This window comes from Puntigrus tetrazona, chromosome 1, assembly GCF_018831695.1.
Source record: "Puntigrus tetrazona isolate hp1 chromosome 1, ASM1883169v1, whole genome shotgun sequence".
Taxonomy (NCBI): domain Eukaryota; kingdom Metazoa; phylum Chordata; class Actinopteri; order Cypriniformes; family Cyprinidae; genus Puntigrus; species Puntigrus tetrazona.
In genome coordinates this window covers 19,544,563-19,566,064 of record NC_056699.1, presented here as the reverse complement: position 1 = coordinate 19,566,064, position 21,502 = coordinate 19,544,563, and the positions used below count along the sequence as shown (strand labels likewise).

The following is a 21,502-nucleotide window of genomic DNA, read 5'->3' as shown; positions in this document are numbered from 1 at the left end:
TTTACTGACAGGCTGGACAGGAGTATGTCCACAGAAAACACTGACTGTTATTTAAATGGATCTCAGTTTAACTTGTGGAAAGTGTTCTCACGATCGACTTTGGAAACGCACCGGTAAACCACTGAATTGCAGTAAAAGAAGACATCATATTTGAGGTGATTCTCAACAAGGAGACTTAGGGCCCTCTAGAGGGCCTCGTCAAGCTTCCAAGTGTCCCCAGTAAGCATTTTTAAAACGATAAATAATATTTAATCAAAATGTTAAAACCATTCAGAATAAAGATGCACAACTTTAAACTGAAATCATATATTTTAAGATTACCTTTTTGTAAAACAAATAGGTTAAGGAGACAACCTCTGCTCAGTTGGTTAAATTTCTTTCATTATGCAAATTCAGATTATCCAGACTTCATCCACATTCAAAAGTCAAAATTATTTCTGATGAGCTTGCACGTTTTATTTTCTCACATTTGTAGGCATGTGAATAGAAAAGAATGAAACAAATCTTTAGTTACTGTGGCTTTCATTTCAAACGATTTAATAATGGTCAATAAATAGATTATTATAGTAATAGTAATACACAGTAAATAAACAGAAAGTCACATTCCATCTGTTAAACAATCAACACTGAAGGCACTAAAGAGTGCTTCTATACACAGCCTCATTTCTTTTAAATCACTTTATTACTTTCAGCTACTCTGATTAAGTTTCACGGATTTGTCTTTGCTATCATCTGTATGACAGTTCTTTATAAAGCTGACCTGAAATGGTGGACGGAGGGATGAACACATGAATCCGCCCGCCTGTGTGCACACAAAGACACGCAAACATATGCTCTTGGGTCCAGATGGAGGGTCGGCCAGATCAATATCCAGTCGGCAAGACTGAGTCTTATCACAGCTCAATGAATACGTCAGGCGCACATACACACACACACACACACACACAGGCTGAACACATCTGTAACCAAGAGACTGCACATCTCTACACTTGTCTAATTAAGCATTCACAGTTGCATCTGTGGAAAGCAGAGCTTTGGCTTTCATACACAGCTCTATTAACAGCAGTTCACACACACACACTCTTATGTGGTCAGTTACTCTCTGTTGGAGCTTTAATGATTAAAGATTTGTGAGTAAAACTGGCTCTAGATCAGTGTTATGTTAAAATACGTCCACAACGAAATGGTTCTTCCTCTTGAAGGTTAGTTAATGCTGACTGGATTAATAATGATTCATATAATGATTCAGATCAGTTGACAGGCTTCATTTAGTTAAGGTATGGAAGATTAATTGTATAGGTAGCGCTATTTTTAGCAGCATAGCTGCTTTAAACAAGTCTTAATTAAACTTCTTTTCTTGCCACACGTTATTCGTTTATAAACGTAAGCAAAATTGAACAAGATTTGTGCTGTGATTTCCATTGATCCACTGACATGTCCAGGTTATTGATTCGTCTTTGTGATTTATGTTTTGTTGCTGATTAAGTTGGCCAGGCTGTCCATTTAATGTAATGTGTGTTTGTGTGTGTGTGTGTGTGTGTTTCATAGACGCGGCTGTGGAAGGAAAAGAAAAGGGACACCAGTGAAGGTGTGCGACAGAGTCTTTGCTACAGAGGATGAAGAGGAGAGCATGTCAGAGAACAGCTATGGACCAGAGAAAGGTGAAGTGTATTTTTTTTTAGCTTTTTTGTTCCTTTGATATGTTAGAATAAAAAAAGATCAAAAAGGGAGGAGCTGGTTTGGGAAATATCAGGAGCTAGTCTAAAGTGGTGTTAGCACTGATGAGAAAGTAACCAGTAGAAGTTAATTTGCTATATGAGTAGGCAGTTAGAGCCGATGTGAGCAACTGATAACTGTTTATGCCTATTCCACGATTCAGAAGCTACCAAAAGAATCAGAAAGAATTTTTATTGAAATTTTAATGTAATACCTTAAATAATAGATTTTAGTATTAAATAACAGATTCAATGCAATGCAATAAAAATCTTCTATATATATATATATATATATGTATGTATATGTATTATTTATGTAAGATGAAAGAACACTTAATTTCCCAGAATGCTCCAATTTAGTTGGAGGTCACATGATCAGTCTTCTTAAATACTCTAGTCAAGCAGAAATTCCTGCTTGTCAAGATCCATCGCTTTAATCAGATATCCATGTTTATATGTACACTTTTTTTTATCATTCCGATTAAAATTATTCTATTGAAAGATTTGGTGGAGTGTTTACGTGAGACGTAATCTAATGCCTTGTGGTGTTTACATGTGCCTGTGCTTTTAGTTTTTGGACACGCTGCAAATAGGCTAACAACAATAAATCACTAGAGGAAGAAGCACTTATTTGTATTAATATTTTTAATAGCGTCTTGGCTTGCTCTTGCTTAGAATAACGGACTAATATTTGAATCCCTTGCATTCATTCGCGCTCAGTCATATGGCAAGAACATGATCATAGAAATCATATGGCTGTCTGCAACACACACAGAACCTATATAGCTTGACTTTAATCAGTTGATCAATGCCAGCTGATCATCATACCACCTTAATTTCTTAATGTTAAAGAAAGGACAAAATAACAGTGTGTCCCTTTGTAATGGCAATCTTACTTGAATTGTATTCTGATACTAAAAAGCACTTATAAATTCAAGCAGATCAGAAATTATGAATCTATAATAAACATAAATACAAATGACAAAGGTACATATTGGCAAAGTTTTTTGCCACTATCATCATCGTGTTGTTTCTAAGCTGAAAAGCAGAGAAGCTTTCATTGAGATCAGTTTTTGACTCTGGTCCTAAGAGTAGATATGGCAGTTCATAGCACAGCAACCATTCTCCATTCCAATGTGTTTTTACTGTATAGCTATAATTCTATACCTCGTATTACCTAGTCTACTACTGTTGGTGTCCCCATATCACAGAATGTACTTCATTGCCGACACCGCCAACTTCTGATGACCCGACCTCTTGATGTGATAACGTAGAGGAAAAGTAATGGCTTTAACACGTTTACATGGCAGAATTTAAATTTTGTTTGTTTGTTTAAAGATAGGTTTATCCGATCCCTCTCAAACTGATTACAATTTAATTTGGTTTGAGCATTTTTATTTCGAATGAGGTGTTTAAATGGAGCCTTTTCATTCGGTTTGGACTTTTAAACCAATTACAATGCTTCATGTGCACATCATAAATGTATATGTTTCAGATATCATTGTAAGTCTGATGTCACATGGGGCAACTTTTTTCAGTAATGTTGCTTTGTCACTTTCCATTGAGACCTGTAACAAATATAAATGTGCATAATTTAGACCAGTCATGGACCCTGACTCAACTCGCTGCCTGTTAATGGTAACATTGACAAGGTTTTTATGTGTATCATCTGCCTAAGTGTGTAAATATCTATGTGAGACCCTATTATATGTGTTTCAGGTGATGGTCATGAGGACAAACACAGAGTGCCTGCTGCTGATGGACCGTACTATGAAACACAATCTGCTCAGCTCTGGTGAGTGACTGACTGAATGTGTGTGTGTGGTCTGAGTAGAGATATTGCACGTATGTGTGTGTGTGTGTGTGTGTGTGTGTGTGTGTCTGTGTGCGTGCTAGGAAGAGATAGCAAGTAATTGTGTTTGTTGTGTGGTTGGGAGATGTTGTGTGTGTATGGAGGTGGGGGATTACTGGAATGCAAGCTGTGTGTATGTGTGTGTGTTTATTGAAATGTGTTTATTATCGTTGGGCCAGTGAGAGAATGTGTGTGCATGTTTGTGTGTGTTTATCAAAGTGTGTTGCTGGGCTTATGGTATGTGTGTGTGTTTGTATCTGTTTATTGCTGTATGTAGTCATAGTGCCAACAGAAATATATGTTATATATGTTTATTTATGTATCTATTTATATCTATCTATCTATCTATCTATCTATCTATCTATCTATCTATCTATCTATCTATCTATCTATCTATCTATCTATCTATCTATCCATCTATATATTAAACAATGATGTCCGTTGTTGTGTTTTGTAATTATAAATTCATATGTATTTATGACGTTCGTCCTGGGTTTGGAATGTATGCCAGGTTATATAGGGTAATCTGGTTAATCTATATCAGTAACTATATGCTTGCATACATAAAGCAGCATCAACTAATAATAAGTTATTAATGTTAATAATGAAAGCAGAGACAACATGACTTCTGCTGTTCTATGGTTTGGAAAACCGAGTCTGCAAGATTTCCCAGGTGTGATGTGGTTCTCTCTATCAGTTTTGTTTGCTGTATTGTCTGATGTAGTTTTCTTCTATGCAGTGAGAGTGAGGAGGGTTCTAGCGGAGAGAGAGGTGCAGTCTCGTACCCCCCATCACCAAACTGCCGCATTCGTGAAGTGCACTGTGGAAATCAAGTGCGACTGATTGTCATAGCGATCCGCGACATCACAAAGGGGGAGGAGATCACTGTGGATTACAGTTTGACCGAGTGGGGAGAAAACGCTACAGTAAGTGTAACCATGACAATGGCTAGCACATCTCAGTGATTTAAACTCCTTTTGTGCTTACTGTTACTAATAAATAATGTAAATTGTTGAGAGTTTTATCACTTGTGTGTTTGTGACGTGATCTTATATGCATGGTTTTTTATTTATTCATATATATATATATATATGTGAGAGTGTTGGAGGGACTTTATAGCCCACTCTTAAGTCACATGATTGACATTTTTTTTGTAATGATTTTGCATCCCTCTCTCAGGGTTTCCATGGCACTGTGCCTCCTAGTAGCTTTGATTGCAGCTTGGACCACGAGAGCAACATTAAGAAGGTAAATATACATTACATTTTTACGAATACATTCATAGACACACCCAGTTACTAAGCAACAGTCATTTTCATGCCTTTCTGAATATCCTGTCCTGCTGAAATGATTGCTGTGCCCCTGGCCATCATTTACTATAAGCATAAGCACCATGGCACACTAATATCTCCATTTTCCCACATTTTCATCCAGTAATTTTAAAACTTAGTTTTTAATTAATTTAAACTTGAGTGTGCCTCCTGGAATTGAGCAACCTGTAAAGCCATTATAAAAAATGTTCTCTTTATAACGCAGTGCATGTTGGCATTTTTTGCTTTGCGTCTTTTTAGTCGGTGTGCTTTAAACTGATTGTTCAGCCATTTTTTACAGCTCTGTTACTTTAAAAAAATTGAATTAACAACATTTAGATTGATTGTTTAAAATTGGGATAGTTCACTCAAAAAATTTAAATTCTGTCATCAATTACTCCCCCTAATGCCATTCCAAAACTGTTCATTTTAGGAACACAAGTTAAGACACTTTTGATGAAATTCAAGAGCTTTCTGACCATCTATAGACAGCAATGCAACTACAATATTCAAGGCCCAGAAAGGTAGCGAGTACTTTGCCAAAAAACTAAATGTGCCATCAGTAGTTCAATCGTAATTTTATTAAGATATAAAATACTTTTTGTGGTCTTCTGCCATTGTGGAGAGTACCATGTTGCAAGGTGCAGCACGTGCATGTTCTACGTCAGCAGCAACACGCGTCTGTCATTGCAAAAGATAGTAACTCACAGGAAAATAATTGTTGAATAAAATAGTTGTTTTTGTGTTTTGCACTAAACAAGTATTCTCCAAGCTTCATAAAATTACAGTCGAACCACTGATGCCACATGGACTATTATGCCGATATTCTTACCTTTCTGGCCTTGATTGTGGTAGGACCCTTGCTGTCTATGGAGAGTCAGAAAGCTCTCGGATTTCATCAAAAATATCTTCATTTGCATTCCAAAGATTATTTATTATGTCTTCCAAAGATTATATTTTAAGAAATGTCTTATGGGTTTGGAACAACATAGGGTGAGCAATTAATGACATAATTAAAAATTTTAATAGCAATTAACTGACCATAAAAAACATTGGTCTGAGGACCTTCCGCCTCCACATTCTGGTCAAAAACCTTCTGAAATGTTGGTGGTTTTTAGTTATTTTCAGGTTGATACAAATAAGTTTTGTCCTACATTTTTCACTTTCAGTCATTACATTAAATGTAAAATGTTTATTTGTTACACAGAAGTAAAATGAGCGCAAAAGTCTGATTATTTGCCCTTTAACAGCTCTTATAAATGCATTTGCTTTTATTCCTTAGGAGGAAGAGTCCGGCCCAATTTCACTTTCAGCATCAGAATACCTCACACCTTCTTGGTCTCTCTCTCCTTCCTCCTCTCCTCTGTCTCACTCGGAACCCAGTGATTCAGACCTGGACTCGGACGATGCCAATGGAGAGACACGCATGCGAACACTTCACCGTCGCAAGAGGCACAAAGCCCTGTCCTCTTCTGCTGCACATGCTAAGAGAAAAGCACTTCAGCGCCCCCCCAGCCATCCTCCCCCTTTTCCACACTCCCTCCCGTCCTCGAAACTGCAGCCCGCTGCTCCCTCCAGACCTGTGTTTAAGTGCCCGCTGCCTGCAGGAGTTGCTGCTAATAGTGTCAATGTGTCAGTGGGTCGTGGGCAGAGCACCGTGGCACAGAAACAGCGATGTGTTTACTGTGGCCGTCACTTCCGATCTCTCCCACGGCATCTGGAAAAACACCACGCCCACCAGCCGGATGTGCGCACTGTCCTGGAGCAAGCACGCACCCCTGGTGACCCTACTTGTGTACAATCGTGTCTCCCATCATCCAGCAAACAGTCCCAATGCCTACAAATGACTCCTGTGCCAAGTGTACTTGTCATAACACCACAGTCACCTCCAGCTTGTACTTTGTCTCCAGTCAGAAGGAGCCCTGCCCTCTCTAGCCCTACTCGCAAAAGTCCTGCTCCAGCGACTCCTCCCAGAAGAGGAGGTGTTCCCGTGTCTGTCTTAAAGAGGAGCCCACCTACTCCTTCTACTCCTTTGAGAAAAGGAGGTCGAAAAATGAAAAAGGATAAAGAGGAGGTAGAGAAGATGAAAGAAGAGGAACTGCCCACTCCAGTCTTTGTGGATCTTGTTAAGGAGTCAGAACCTTCGAAAGAAGAAAGAGAGGACAATGGAGGGAGAGAAGAAGAAAGCGGAGCAGAGGATAAGACAGACCTATCAAGGTTAGACAATCGCAGTGTTTAAAACAGTTTTACTGGCTATGTTTACATGCAACAAAATAATCTGTTAGTAATCGGATTGACGACTCAATCGGGCAGAAAATCCTTCATGTACACACTTTAATCAATCCAATTGAGCTTGATCTGAATGAAATTTCGATTGGATTCAAAGAAGTAGTTTATTCCTTTTCTTATATTTCTTATATAGCTATTCTGTATATATTTAAGAAAAATGTTCACATATTGAATATATTTATATATACTATATATTACATGAATATATATATATATATGTTAATAGATATTTTTAACATGCGTAATGTATTGGTGTGTCTTTATTTATGCATAATAAATATACGTAGTACATACACATACATAAACAAAAAAGTTTTTAGATGTGATTAATCGCGAATAATTGTTGCCCAGCACTAAAATCTATATCAATTTAAATTGACCTAATCGTTTTTCTTTTTCTCTTTCCTCAGTTTGCGTCGTCCCCACATGCTCCCGCTTCTTTCCTCCCTTTCCTCCCTGGTGTTGTACCTGCGACGGCTGCAGCACTCTGCCTTTATTTCTCTGTCCCGCTCACCCCAGTCAGCCGAGGCTTGGCGTCTCCTCTGTCACTCCAGCCTGGCCCTTCTCATTCTTTACAATCGCCGCCGTGAATGTGAAGTCTCCAAACTGACAATCTCAGAGTACCAGGCCCGAGTCACACCCCAGTCCCCCATCCCCGTGCAGCCTGGTGCCCCGCCAACTCTAACCCCACTGGAGGCCTCGCTCTCACCCTTCGAGCGGATGGTCCTCCCTCATCTCCCTCGTGTCGGGGTCCAAGGCAAGCGTGGGCGAGTACAGCCGCTCATCCTCCCTCCACACTCAGAGGCCTGTCTGGAGATGCTTTTGCAGACTCGTGCCGGGGTGGGAATCGATCCACAGAACCCCTATGTGTTTGCCAGACCGTTTCATTCGCCAGCCACTCCCCTGCGCGGGACAGACTTACTACGTAGTTTGGCACGGTCCAGCGGTTCACGGCACCCCCGGGCACTGACGCAGACACGCGTTCGCAGACAGGTGGCGATACTCACGCAGCTGTTGTTGTTAAGTGAGGGTGAGAAGGAAGGACAGCACGGTGCTGCCATACAGCGATTGGAGAGCTTCTTGCAGAAGGAGTATCACGTGACTCAAAGCTGTGCAACCATAGGTCAAGACCCTGGGCTGATGGGTCTGATCGGTCGGGTGGTTCTTTGCGGAGAGAGAGACGGCGTCTTGTTCCGAGGAATGAGTTTACATCACATCTGTCTGGAGTTAGACGGTGAGTGGATTGTTATGTCGAGCACATGGCAGGTGTAAATAAATAAAGAGCGCTGGACTCATCAGTCATACTTGCCCTTCTCTTTCAGTGTTGTCAGGAAACTCTGCCGACTCGCTGTCAGAGGACTCCGATGTTGAGCAGAGTAAAGAGAAACCAGAAGCAGCATCTCCTGCAACCACCATTGTGATGAAGAAAACCACGAACAACGGCAAATCTCCCCGGCCCAAGAAGATGAACAGCTCCTTGCTCTCAGCGGGACGCAAAAAGGCCTCAGGACAGCCCAAACCCGGTGAGTCTGATTGTGCGACTCTCATGCAGTGTGAGAATATGCCTTTGTACTCCTGAGTTCCAGGAAATGAGGACAATACTGGTAATTGTGACATAATCTGTGTGTACACGTAAAAGCATGGACCAGTTAAACCAGGGTTAATAACATGTTCTAAAACAGATTTTAAAGGCTGATAAGTGTAACTTTTGTTCAAATCATATAGCTAAACTAACTAAACAAGGGAGAAGATTTATTGACTCTACAACATCATAACATGTTGTCCTCTTTTGTCTTCGCCATGAAACACGTCTTCCTTTTATAATGACAAAATCTTCTGTAATGAGATGGATACTAAACATTACTGTTATATGTGTTAGAGTAGGACAAACTTTATCTGACATTGTCCTCAAATGTTAATCTGATAGCAAATACATTTGTTGTATTTTCTTGCTAATATGGTATTTGACCTCTCAAGGTATTATATTCATTGACGTCACTTATATGCAGATCATTTTCAATTAAAATATATTGTTGTCAACCTTTCATTCAGAAAAGAGATTTACATACACTAAAGCTATTGGAATTACAGGTTTTAATTCTTTGTCATGCTTTATGCTGTATCTGAGTGATTCAGAACTCAAGTCATTTTATATAATGCCCCTGACAGCAGCACACAAATGTGGGAAAAATGTAAAGACTCTTATGTTGACCATTTTTATATTGTCCTTCAAAAAAAAGTAACAGAAATTTTCCCTTTTTTTCTTTCTTTTTTTGTTTTGGTTTATGTATCACTGTCTGGTTTGAGCATGTGGATGTTCAGAATAAATGGTTTAAATTCTGGTTAATGTAAGTATATTGGACCAAAAAATCATTATTTGCTTTCTTGCCAGAATATTTCCACGTCTGGTTATGTCTATGGTTTTTGCAAATGGTATCACTGTCTGCAGGATCATGTAAAACAGTTTTTTCTCAATCAAGGGAGTCTCAGCAAACTTGTAAGGGCACCTCAAGATGACTTAACGTTTCAACAAAATAATCTAAATTGAAATGCTTGTATGTAATTTGAAACCATATCACAATGCATGCAGTTTCCCATAAAGGTCATATATATTGATCATATATATTGATAAAATATATACAGTTGCCTGTTCTTTGGTAAAATGTGAATAGGAGCATTGTGATGGTGGTGTTTCAGCACAGTGCGCTTAGACCTGGGGGAGCACAGCAGGGGCGGTGTTTACACGGGAATAATGATTAACATGCGTTCTCCTCTCTGTCTCAGGTAAACGTGGTGTGCTGAAGAGGCCTTGGTCTGAGGCGGAGCGGGCAGCTGTCGAGTCCCACCTGGTGCAAAACATCATGGAGCTGCGAGTGCCGGCCAAAGCAGACTGTGAGCGCTGCCTGGAGCTCTGCCCCCTGCTGGTCACCAACCACCGGGACTGGAGGGCTGTGAAATTCTACTGCCACAACCGTATACAGCTGCTCAAGAAAACCCAGCAGAGACAGGGTCCTCTCGCCCTGTCTGTCTGCTGAGGCTGCTGGGAAGGGTCAGATGTGTAAGGGAGGCAGTGCGAGGGAAAACATTGACATGGTGCAGTCACGGTAAACACTTTACAAATGCTTTAATTAATACGATGTTGTGCGTGGTTTGTGTCCGGTGTGTAAACGGTAAATATTACCACTTTGGGAGGCAGACAGAAATGCACATTTGTTGGGTACTTTTCCAACTATGAAGAAAGAACACTAATTTTTCTGTCTGCAGATGAACAGTATGTTTTTTTTCTGTTGCTGGCTTAAAAGTAGATGACCATTTTTGACCGGCTGTGAGTCTGAATGGCTTTGCTTTCACTTTGGCCATGCTTCTATCTCTGCAGCGACAGAGAAACAGGCCGACTGAGCAACTTGTGCCTTGATGGGAGTCAAACCTCAATTTCATTCACATTCGTGAAATTTTTTCTGTTATTTACAAATTTCGCAATTTCTCGTGAAATGAAGGAATACGCATAAGAAATGGGATTGAACAAAAAGTCATCCGAGTCCATTTATGCCTACCATCTTTGCTCATTAAAATGTTTTAAAGAGTCCCTAAAGACCAACCTGAATTGAAAGGTTTTATTTAAAATGTCTTTTTTGGGAATGTCATAAATCCCTACCAGCCTTTAAAGGCTTTTTTAATTAAATAGTTCTGTCCTCATTTACAGCATTCATGTTGTCAAACCAGTATGACTCTCCTTGTTCAGTAGAACACTTTGCACTTGAATGCACTTGTCTTTTGCAATTCCAATAAAAATATGGTATGGCATCAGCATCTAGTGCACAGATTCATATGGATGACATTTCTCATCATTCTTCAGAATTCCTGCTTTTGTGTTCCACGGAAGAAAGTCATACAGGTTTAAGAACATGTGAAGTAGGATTTATTTTGGGGTTCTTTTATTTCAATGCATTAAAGTGATCTGTTGGTACTGTAGCTTGTTCAGCATTGAAAAAAACACCTATCTGTCTTTTACTGTAGACATGGACATGAATGAGTGAGCAGATGAGTTTGGTTCACTTGTTTGCATTGTATTCATCCATCAAATTCATATCGAAATTTAAACTGTGTATTGGAAAAACACATGATAACCACACGTAACACCTCAGTTTATACTTTTTATATATCTATATATTTTCTGTTTTGTTAACCTTTGTTCTTTCAAACTTTGCAATGTATATATGTACGCGCACATATATATTGTTGTTACTGTTAACAGTGGTATTGTTATTACTATTAAATCTTACTGTGGTAAGTGTTTTTTTTCCATTTCCACTTCATGTACATACTGAATGTAAATATTTGCAGAAAAAAAGAGCACGATGTGTATATATAGCGTAGGCAAGACCAACTTGTTTTTGTGTTGTCTCTGTGTTTTTTAAGTTGTCTGAAACGATAATAATAAAAAATGTTTTGTTTGTTATCCTAGACTTGGTCTCATTTGTGCTGCTCTTATGGAAAATGTAGAATTAACAATAAAAAAAGCCTTAGAAATCTGTCCAAAAATTTTAATCTATAGATGTTCTTCTTCGTTTTAATCATTTTAAATGATCTTATCTAATTTGGTATTGTTCATTACATTTTAAACGGAGCAATTTTGTTTTATAAGTGCAGCACACAATCTTTTTTCCTTATTGATCACGGTGTTATTGCACTCTGCACTGACAGGTTTGATTAGACAGAGTGGCAAACAGTTATTTGTTTTGCTCCAGTCAAGAAGGTTTGTTTGCATTAAATGTTGTTGCAAATCACGCTCCTGCTGTCTCTAGTAGTTGACCCTTTCAAAAAAGATTTAAAACAAACTGTGGATTTATCATTAGCTTACCAATTTCATTTTCGTAATTGAATAGGCAGCAAACATATTGACAAACCGCGGTTGCATCATTTTGCATTAAATCTGTAAAGATTATGAGCATTTTATTCTAACATTTTAAAAAATATAGTACTGATAAATACAATACTGTAGCACTGCTTAGATTCACGTGCTGTCATATAGCTTAATGTGTTGATTAAAATCAAGAAGGTTATAAATATCATAAGCACTGCTTATTTTAAAATCTTTATGCGTTCCGAAATTAATGAATTAGCATTTTTAACAGCCCTTCTGGTTCAAAAGAGCTCATTAAACCAAGCATTAATAATTAATAATTGATACACTGCAACATAAAAAAAAGGTTGGAAATTTGAAAGGCTGAAATTGTATTTTATCGTTGTGCAAAAGATGAAAATATTCAGGTTTTTGGAGGCCACGATGTCAGCTATCAAATAGTGAACTTGACTAGATCCAAAATGCAGCAGTCTGAACACAAAGAGGTCTCGGACACCATTCCTGCTTAAGTGGACCCAAAAAAGCTTCTGAGACCTCCTTCAGGAATAACCACAGTGTGAACACCAAGAGAACTGGGTCTGAATTTGGTTCTTTTAAAGAGGACTCAAGTGTGAAAACGCCCTGAGATGCATTATGTGAATGCTTGGCTAAAGAGATGTTTCTTTAGTCCAGATTGAGGGTGTTTTTAAGTTTAAAACTGAATGTCATATAAGTGGGGTGAGGCAATGTCTATGATAATACATTAAACTGTAAAATGACTTTAAAAAGCATGATTTCCTGATCAGATACAGGTTTACACACACACACACACACACAATAAAATACAATTTCAGCTTTTAAAATTTCTAATTTCCATGGATCAATTATTAAAGGTTGCTATAACAATATAAAATTGGCTTTACATTTTTCAAGTACAGTACATGTATTCTTAAATGCACCATTTAAGAAATAAATGTACTAATCAGATGAAAAAAGGCATATAAAATGCATGATTATAATGATACTCATATTAGGCTGCAGCAGACTACTATACTGCACAGATCGGTTGATACACGTTTCTTTCTTCACAGTTGGATTAGTTGAGACTAAACCAACTGTGTTTATGACAGTTTAGACACTAAAGAGAGTGTAGTTTAGTTCCAGCTGTTGTACGAGCTCGTATACGAATAGAAAAGTCAGGCGGACGGCCGCAGCTCTCTCGCACAAGAGTGGAAGCGGTTGAAATCAAAATAAATGTTTGCGCGCTGTAAGCACATCATTTGTAGAAATCTACCAGAAGAACAGCTGATTTGTACGGAGACATCTAATGGCCAAACTACATCGGAATTTGAGAAAGGAAGAATCAAGTCTGATTTTGTGTTCACAATGCAAGAAAGCCGAAAGTGAACCGTCCTCAGACCGTCTCCCGAGAAAGTCTCGGCTCAGTTCGCTTCTGAGGGGTCTGAGATCGTTCACATAAGGGCCAGAAATCATGCGAAGCGTCCTCAGACCCCTGAAAAGGACCAAGTGTGAAAACACCTTAAGTGAACCCCAGACGTTATCAGGAAGGCTATTCCAGAGTTTGGGTGCAAAATGTAAGCAAGCTCTACCTAGATACTACCAAAAATGACCTTAGGGTTAGGTGTGCAGGAGTTAAACCGTTAAGAGACTAACATTCAAGTAAAGAATTAACTGTTGAGCATGTACAATAAAAAAAGCATATTATAAGATAAAGAAAGTGTTTTTGTGACGCTGCATTACATGCATGTCAGACTGTCGAAAATATGAACCTTTCATAACCTATAAGAGGGGCGCTATATTTAACTGGAAGCAATTGTTTGAAGTTAAATACCACTTATTTGATGGATCTATTCCAGCTTCACTGGACGTTTGTAATGGAGAATGTTACTCTTTATTTCAATGACTTCAGGACATATACAACAAGATAATCCTTCTATCATTACAAATAGTTTTGGCGCAACCGACAAGTCAAGTCTAAGCAAACCAAATAAACTGATGCAATAATAAATCAATAATATAGCAGCAGAGTGTAAAACTAAATGGCTGGTGTATTGCGATGCTTTGCTTTTGTGCGTAATTAAATATAATTTAAGCTTTGGAGCTGATGATTGTTCCAATTCTACACTATATTACAGTGTAACATTAGGTGATCTACGGAGAAGGACTTTACACCAACCTTTACGGATCAAACACGATTACAATCATCAAGATCACAAATAATAAATAAGATAGAATAACTGAGAGTGGCTGGAATTGTGACATTCAGTGTCAAAAACGAAGAAAAAAGAAGAACCTTTAGCTTTTGCATATGGAACAGGAATCGCGTGTTATACTTGACTCAGTGTAAAAAGAAGGTTAAACTTGTCGAAATTGTCATGTTCTGCCCACAAAATACACCAGTCAAAATACGCAAGGACGTGTCTTCAAAATACTGTATAATAATGTTAGGAAAAATGAAACTTGCTGGTTTAGCGTCATCATAGTGACGTCACATCTTAAGGTTTCGTTTGAGATTCTTGATGAACCTTCGGAAATACATTGGCTGTCATCAGGGATTGAACCTTAATAACGATTAATTTGAATATTCAGCTTGCCTCCTGGTGAACTTTTTAGTTTGTTTTTAGCTTCATTTAAATAATGAATAGGTTTTATTTGGACATTTTGTTTATAGTTCTGAATCAGAACGCTTATATTATCTGATGGGATTTTAGATGAACGGAGGTTGTTTCAATGAACTTCTCTCACAGTTTTTTAACATCGTGAAAGCTCATTCCCGGTGTGCTGAGGTTTGAGCAGGAGAATGTGTGTTTAGGGAAGCGTTCTCCGTTTCTTCTTCTTCGACCGATCGCTCTGTTTGTTCAGATGTATATGAGTCAGATCCAGAACGGCTCAAGGTCTCTGACGCCACAGGCCGACCGTCCTCTGATGCACCTTGACCATCAAAGTCTTCCTCGGAATGAACGACACGAACATCGCTCTCCACATCAGCTTCTTCTGAACCTTTCAAAGACGCCCCTGTGTTAAAAGACTGACATCCATGTTGTTCTGATCCCCTCTCAGGAGAACACACGGGCTTCTCGGAGTCACAACAAGAAAGGCTCTTACACTGTGTGCTCTCCTCAGGCTGGATGCTTTCTTCTGGATTACTGAATTGTAGAGTTGAATACGTGCGGTTGAAATAATCGCTTTCTTGGTTCAACTCGACCGCCACTGCTTGACACCCATCTGAGCTGAAATCTGTGCTGAGTCCCGTGTCTTCGGTCACCTCTTCTCCTGTAACTATCTCCTCATCTCCTGTTGGAAAGAGTTGGTAATTTTCTAAATTATAGACATTTTAAATAAACCGATATTTTCAGTGAAAGGAGGCGACTTGCCTTCAGAGCTTTTGTGGTTTTATGACGTTTTCCATTTTTAGATAATATCCTCAAAATATGCATTTAAAAATGTAGACCTTTTTGTGCGATTCAGCAATTTTCTGAAATGTGGATATGCAACGGCAACAATTTTGAGTTATGTATTTGATATTCCTCCGAATTTTATTGGTATGCAGCTTGGGATGTCTATGAACGTTACAGCAATTGGATTTAATAAATGAGAAGGAAAAAAAAATCTTTCGTGTAAAAACTATTTTCACATGAGACAAATGCTTTGTAAAGTGCACTGTTTAGATGTAAAGTGCACTGTTTAGTGTTCACTAGGTAGTAACGTACCCATTGACTCTGGTGTCAGATGGACTGACTGTTCTGTAGTGGACTGGACATGCTGAGAGTCACTCAGGACAATCACGGCTTTCCTTCCTGCAAAGAACAAGTCAATAAATACACAACTATAACTATCTTTTCAAGTTAACAAGGGTAACTTGAATTGGTTTGAAAAAAAAAAAAAAAAAAGCGCAGAAAGGTATAAAAGACAAAAAGCTATATTGAATAAAAAAAACATACTCCCTAGTCCGAGAGACACATTGTAGGTGATGCCTCCAGAGAGAGTGAGAAGAAAGAAGAGCGATTGAAGGTCATTAAGAAATTCTAATAAGCAAGATAATATATATTGAGCCAGTTTGACAGGCAGGGCTAAGACTAGGCCATAGTTTAATTAGGACATTTATGCATCTTAAGACAAAACAAAGACACTTTCTTTCAATGGAAACAGCTCAGATTTACATTACGTCTTAAGCCCTGTCAGTGAAACCAGGGACTATGTTACAAAGAAACAGCCATTATACAGATATAAAGTGTACAATGGCTGACATTAAAAAAACCAAAGTACTATCCAATAATCAAAATAAAACAAAAATAGACATGATGTTTACCTGGCAGACTCCACAACCCTGACACCTCTAAAGTTTTCAACTTTCTTTCAAGTTCTGCAACCCGGTTACCCAGGATCCTGTGTGAACATACGCAAACCAACAGCTACATTTCACCTTTTAAAACTATTCAGTATGGAAGGATATTCTGGACAGTTTTCAAAATGTTGCATTCTCAATTGCGTTTTTTTATATCTGGATGATAAATTGTGACATAATCCAAACACATTTGCTAACCTTAGCGTTCATGAAATGCACAGTGCTGCCAAATTTCAATTTGTTGCCAAAAAGTCAATTTGCAACTATGTTTCCCGTATCTGATGAGTCATGAGCATCAAGCGGAATCGCTTTTTTTTTTTTTTTTTTAATTGTCTGGAACATTCTTCCATAATTCTGTAAAACATATGAATGCTTCGGCTTAAAACCATTAAAAACACTTATGTTAATTTAAATAAAAAAGCCATAATGAAATAAAATACAAACAATAACTAAATAATCTTAATGTTGCCTTGGTAACTAAATTAAATAAGATAAAGCACTAAAATTACTAGCTAGAAATAAATAAATAAGAACTAAAGTTGAAATAAAAAACACTATATTAAACCTAAATAGTAAAAAATACACTTAAATGCACATTTTACAACAAACTTTCCAAAAAAAAACGTAGCTAAATTTGAAAATAAAACTGGAAAATATAACAAAAATATGCAAATATTAAATGCAAATTATGAACAAAATCTACAATAGTATATAAAGAAACGATTCTAAGGTAACACTGAATCTTGAGTGTTTCCAGCACAGATAATAAGACGTCGGGATGTCACATACTTGTTGGTTTGCCGTTGATGCTGAATGACCATGTTCTTTTCATGAATGGTCTCCAGCAGAGCAGTGGCCAGGGACTTCAGGTCACTGATAGACTGAGAAGTGACCGGGAGACTGCAGCCATTCTCCTCCGAAAGCAACAGCTCTTGTACTGAAAACATATTAGCTGTAGCTTAGCTTCAGAAGAAATAAAGAGCAGGATAGTATCTGTGTGGATTCCGTGGAAGTCTTGCGCGGTACCTTGTTTAGCAGAAAGGACTCCAGTCAGAGCGCTGCTGTTGGACTTGCCGTAGACTTTACAGTTCTTCTTGCTTTCCAAAGCGCTCTGAGATAAAACACATCAGCACATGCTCAACCTCACAATGCAGAATGAATTTATGCGTAAATAAATCTTGCGTGAACATATAAATGCGGTTGTGTAATAAATACCTTGTACTTCATGACGTTTGATTTGAGGAGGCTGACCTCCTCCTGAAGCTGCATCAGCCGCTCATGCAGATATCTTTTAAAAATATATACATTTTAAAGACTTCAATGTGATATACAGATGACACAGTTACTAGTTAAATAGCACTACTGATGATATTTAGGCACCAAACAACTGGATATTTTAAAAAGGCCGTATCAATGCCTGTAATGTCCCCACCAGACCACCAGAGGTCAGTCTCCCCACAAACCTGATCATGTTCCTAGAGTCCGTTCGCTTTCTTTTAAAAAACATCCATTAACCATGTAAATAATCAAATAATTCATTAGTCATTCTCCCTACCTGTTACATTAACAACATACCTCTGAAATGACTGAAATAATGTCAACTCTGAAGTTATTTGACGCCAGTTTGTTTCAGGTTTAGGGTTTGTGGACAGACTATGTTTTGGTCATTATGAAAGTAACCGGCTACGATGGTAACACGTGGCGACACTGACCTGTTCTCCATACACAGAGCGTCTATATCCAGGATACGATTCTCATGGCTTCCCAGAATGTGGTTAATTTCCAGGTTTAGTCTGTGAGCTTTCTCCTGATACACATTGCGCTCTGCTCTCACGTCCTGCAGCTCATCTGTGGCTGCCTTTAAGCTTTGTTCCAGTGCTTCATTCTGCAACACCACAAAGTTAGGACACTAGACATTGCTTTACTGTATCAGTGTTTTCTTTTTCTACGTGCCGTTCTTGAGAAGAGCGACGCACCTGCTCTCGAGCTCTTTCTAACTGCTGAACGAGATCTTCCCTCTCGTGAGCCGGAAAGTGACGAGACCCCACCTCCTCGTCCCCCAGACGCTGCTTTGCGATGGTCATCCTCAGCAGCTGTGGGATGGAAAGATTGCACATACCCAACAATATATGAACTGTGATCGAAGTGTTTGATTACACATTTGACCTCGCAAACACCTGAACGGGACGGAGTAATCCCCCCTGTGAATATTTGAAGCCGTACCTTGTTATCTCCCTGCACCTCCGCTAAACGTTGCTTTAGTTCTTTCATCTCCTCGCTCAGCTGTTTGTTCTGTTCCCGTGAGTCTCTCAGTAACTGGGCCAGATTGACCTGTGGCAAGCGAAACACATTGTATAACACCAAATGATAATCAGGAGTACTATGAGTATTATAAACTTTCACTTTGATATTACCGGTAGATTTCTCTCTCTCTCTCTCTCTCTCAAACTCTGTCACACTCTCTCTCTCTCTCTCTCTCTCTCTCTCTCTCCTCTCACACACACACACACACACACACACACACACACACACACATATATATATATATATTTACCATGCTGTCATGTTTTCACATGAACAGCGACACAATGTTAATGTAGTGATAACTTATATTTTTGTCACAGCATTTCTGCACGGTGTCAGATGTTAGTTTGTCTCTAATAAGTGCGGTCACAAACATGATCTAATATGTCACGTCTTATTACTCACTGTCATTTCTCCTGCCTCTCCAAGTTTCCTCTATTTTCTCCACCGTTAAAGAAACTCTTAAGCCTCCTAAAAGTCCTCATCGGTAGGCTGCTCCTTACAATTTCAGACCTTAGGAGCTCTTTTAAGAGTTAAGGTGTTTTCAGAATCGCTTTTTTGTTGACTGGGATCTTTTATCAAATTTTAAACAGAATTTCCTTAGAATTTTGTGACCAGGAGCAACTCTTAGCACTAAGATTTTTCCTGAATACAGACCCAGATTTGTAGCTTCGTACACGTATAAAAGAGGACGTATAGTCAAACACATCGTAGCACAGACATACTTGGTTTCTTTTCTCAGGAGGAAGAGAAGGGTCGCCATCCTGTTAACGAAAAAAAATATTTAAATATACTTTTTCATATAATAAGAATAAAATAAGCGTTTAATTCATTTAGAATAGAAACACATACTATAAGCTCTCTGTACTTTTTCTTGAGCCCTTGGTGGCGTTCACGGAGCTGGTTTGCCATCAGTTTAAACTGATCCCTTTCCTGCTGGCAGGTGTCCAGTTCTTTTGATAAGATCAGCAGTGCCTCCTTCTTACTCTCCAGCTTTCTCTTGCAAACCAGGAACTAGGCACACAAAGAAAACAACATGCTTCAATTCAACACATTAATCACCACTGCCGGAAGAGGCAATAACCAAAGCTTTTTACTTGAAGTACTGCTTTATTTTAGCATGTCCTTGTTACGGTTTAATTATAAATTTAAGTGCCGAGTAATATTAAATTAACTACATGTACTTACTACATGGTTAGGCTATATGGGTTTGGCTTAGCTTTACTTGCATGTAATTATGCATAATTAATTGTTATTACAATAGCAAGTACTTGTAACGTGTAACAAGAACATCTTAAAACACAGGGTTAGCAAAGTCTCTTGCAAGATAACATTTAATTTTGGCACTTTTGTAAAAATATAAAAAAATGTTTCAGCGTGTGAGAACCCAATAAAATATGTCAATAGAATAAAATAATTACCCATAATTTACCCCTTCAATTTGTTTCATTTTTATTGTTCTGAAGGCCAAAAATAAGAAAAATGATTTCTATTTACATCTTGACTTTAGTGGTTTTAGCCTTTAGATATCACGCATCCACCTTGGAAATTCGTTAAAGGCCAATAATCGTTATTGACCCTGTTGAGAACAACTAATACAAACAACTAAACCATACTTTTAATTAATACAGCCTTTCAAAAGGTCATCCAAACATTTCTAATTTTGTCAGTGCACTAGACAAGAGACACTAAATTTCACAATATGATCAATATAAGTATCTCCATTCAAAAGATGATATAAACAAACATTCAAGGTCCACAGGGGCCTGTTAGATGTTTAAAAGTTCCCTAAACGAAAACATACAGATGACCGTATTTCTTTATTCCTGGTCTACTTCTAAATTGTGCACATGCATGACAGAAAAGCATGGCACGCTGTAATTTTATTTTTTTCGCCGCTATATTTTTTCAAATCTTTATTTTAAACCAGGCTCAGCGCGGTTCGTGCGTCTTGACGTAAAGGGATGAAGATTTAAGTTAATCCCTCCGCTGATCGCGTCGTGTCAGACCTTCTGCCTTTTATTCATCACGATACACGGCATTTAACGACGCGATAACAAGCATGTCACATACACTATTCACGAGAAAAACACAACACGACACGGTCGCAGTAAGAGGATTCAACGTATCTGTAAACCAGAGAAACAATCTGATCGTGTTTAGAAAACCACCCCCTTAAACTACACGCGTCGTTTGGGTAAATTCGTTGAAAAGCACGTTAAATGGTTGATTTAAGCCCCCTCTGTAGTGCACGGCTGATAGTATGATTCATTGAGTGCAGATGAGCGCGAGGCATCAATATGTCTGCGTTTCCTACCTCGTTCACCAGACCCTGCCAATCACTTTCGCTTCTTCTGGAAGGATTCATTTTCCGTCCGACGATGCTCTTTTAAAGGAATCTGTCAATTACGAAAACTGTCACGTCGTAAGCATCTGTCGCGACGAGGACGGCACGATCGCATGTTTCAGGTTTCGTCAACATCACGTACATCATTTCCGGCCGGGGTGACGGCCAACCGCAGCGTGTCGCTTTAAACGGGCACGCGACGGTGACATCCGAAGAGCACGACAGATGTTTAATGGAGCTGCTTGCTTTGGCAAAACTATAAATTGCTGTTGCAAATGAAGCGGTGGTCTTCTTCTGTTGTTTACACTGATGTTGAACGCGCGGCCGAACTTCATCATTGCACATTTCACATAATGTTATATCGTGCTCGATTATAATCACAGTGTATAAGAATAAATGTACTTTATTTTAAATACTGTTACTGTAAAAAAAAACATGCTCAATTAGTTTTGCAGTACTGTGCAATATTTTAAACG

The 21,502-nt window shown here is 38.5% G+C and overlaps 2 protein-coding genes across 4 annotated transcripts in view; one reads left to right on the top strand and one right to left on the bottom strand.

The window, feature by feature from the left end:
• si:dkey-117m1.4 overlaps nucleotides 1-11,625 on the top strand; it is a 17,266-nt gene extending 5,641 nt beyond the window's left edge. For both annotated transcript variants that reach the window (XM_043224890.1, XM_043225589.1), the window contains exons 2-9: nucleotides 1,549-1,661; nucleotides 3,435-3,510; nucleotides 4,307-4,493; nucleotides 4,747-4,815; nucleotides 6,160-7,094; nucleotides 7,577-8,400; nucleotides 8,489-8,689; nucleotides 9,951-11,625. In XM_043224890.1, coding sequence (XP_043080825.1) covers nucleotides 1,549-1,661; nucleotides 3,435-3,510; nucleotides 4,307-4,493; nucleotides 4,747-4,815; nucleotides 6,160-7,094; nucleotides 7,577-8,400; nucleotides 8,489-8,689; nucleotides 9,951-10,201 — 2,656 coding nt within the window. In that variant the 3' untranslated portion in view covers nucleotides 10,202-11,625. The remainder of the gene's footprint in view (nucleotides 1-1,548; nucleotides 1,662-3,434; nucleotides 3,511-4,306; nucleotides 4,494-4,746; nucleotides 4,816-6,159; nucleotides 7,095-7,576; nucleotides 8,401-8,488; nucleotides 8,690-9,950) is intronic.
• A 2,273-nt stretch (nucleotides 11,626-13,898) lies between these two features.
• ccdc149b (coiled-coil domain containing 149b) lies at nucleotides 13,899-21,200 on the bottom strand. Of its 2 annotated transcripts, XM_043226831.1 has the most exons (13): nucleotides 20,997-21,200; nucleotides 19,532-19,693; nucleotides 19,405-19,443; nucleotides 18,599-18,706; nucleotides 18,352-18,468; nucleotides 18,088-18,260; nucleotides 17,591-17,663; nucleotides 17,402-17,486; nucleotides 17,165-17,312; nucleotides 16,340-16,416; nucleotides 15,972-16,004; nucleotides 15,741-15,827; nucleotides 13,899-15,324 (listed from the first exon to the last, which is right to left on the bottom strand). In XM_043226831.1, exons 1-13 carry the CDS (start codon nucleotides 21,045-21,047, stop codon nucleotides 14,798-14,800), a joined length of 1,680 nt encoding a protein of 559 aa, XP_043082766.1. In that variant the 5' UTR covers nucleotides 21,048-21,200; the 3' UTR covers nucleotides 13,899-14,797. The 2 variants fall into 2 exon arrangements, with proteins under 2 accessions (XP_043082766.1, XP_043083522.1); XM_043227587.1 differs by lacking the exon at nucleotides 15,972-16,004.
• Nucleotides 21,201-21,502: the final 302 nt, after the last annotated feature.

Coding starts and splice junctions, on each gene's coding strand:
- ccdc149b (XM_043226831.1), bottom strand. CDS start 21,047: ATGAATCCTTCCAGAAGAAGCGAAAGTGATTGGCAGGGTCTGGTGAAC. Junction 18,707..19,404: donor CTCCTGAGAAAAGAAACCAA/GTATGTCTGTGC, acceptor CGCTTGCCACAG/GTCAATCTGGCCCAGTTACT. Junction 18,261..18,351: donor TAGAAAGAGCTCGAGAGCAG/GTGCGTCGCTCT, acceptor GTGGTGTTGCAG/AATGAAGCACTGGAACAAAG.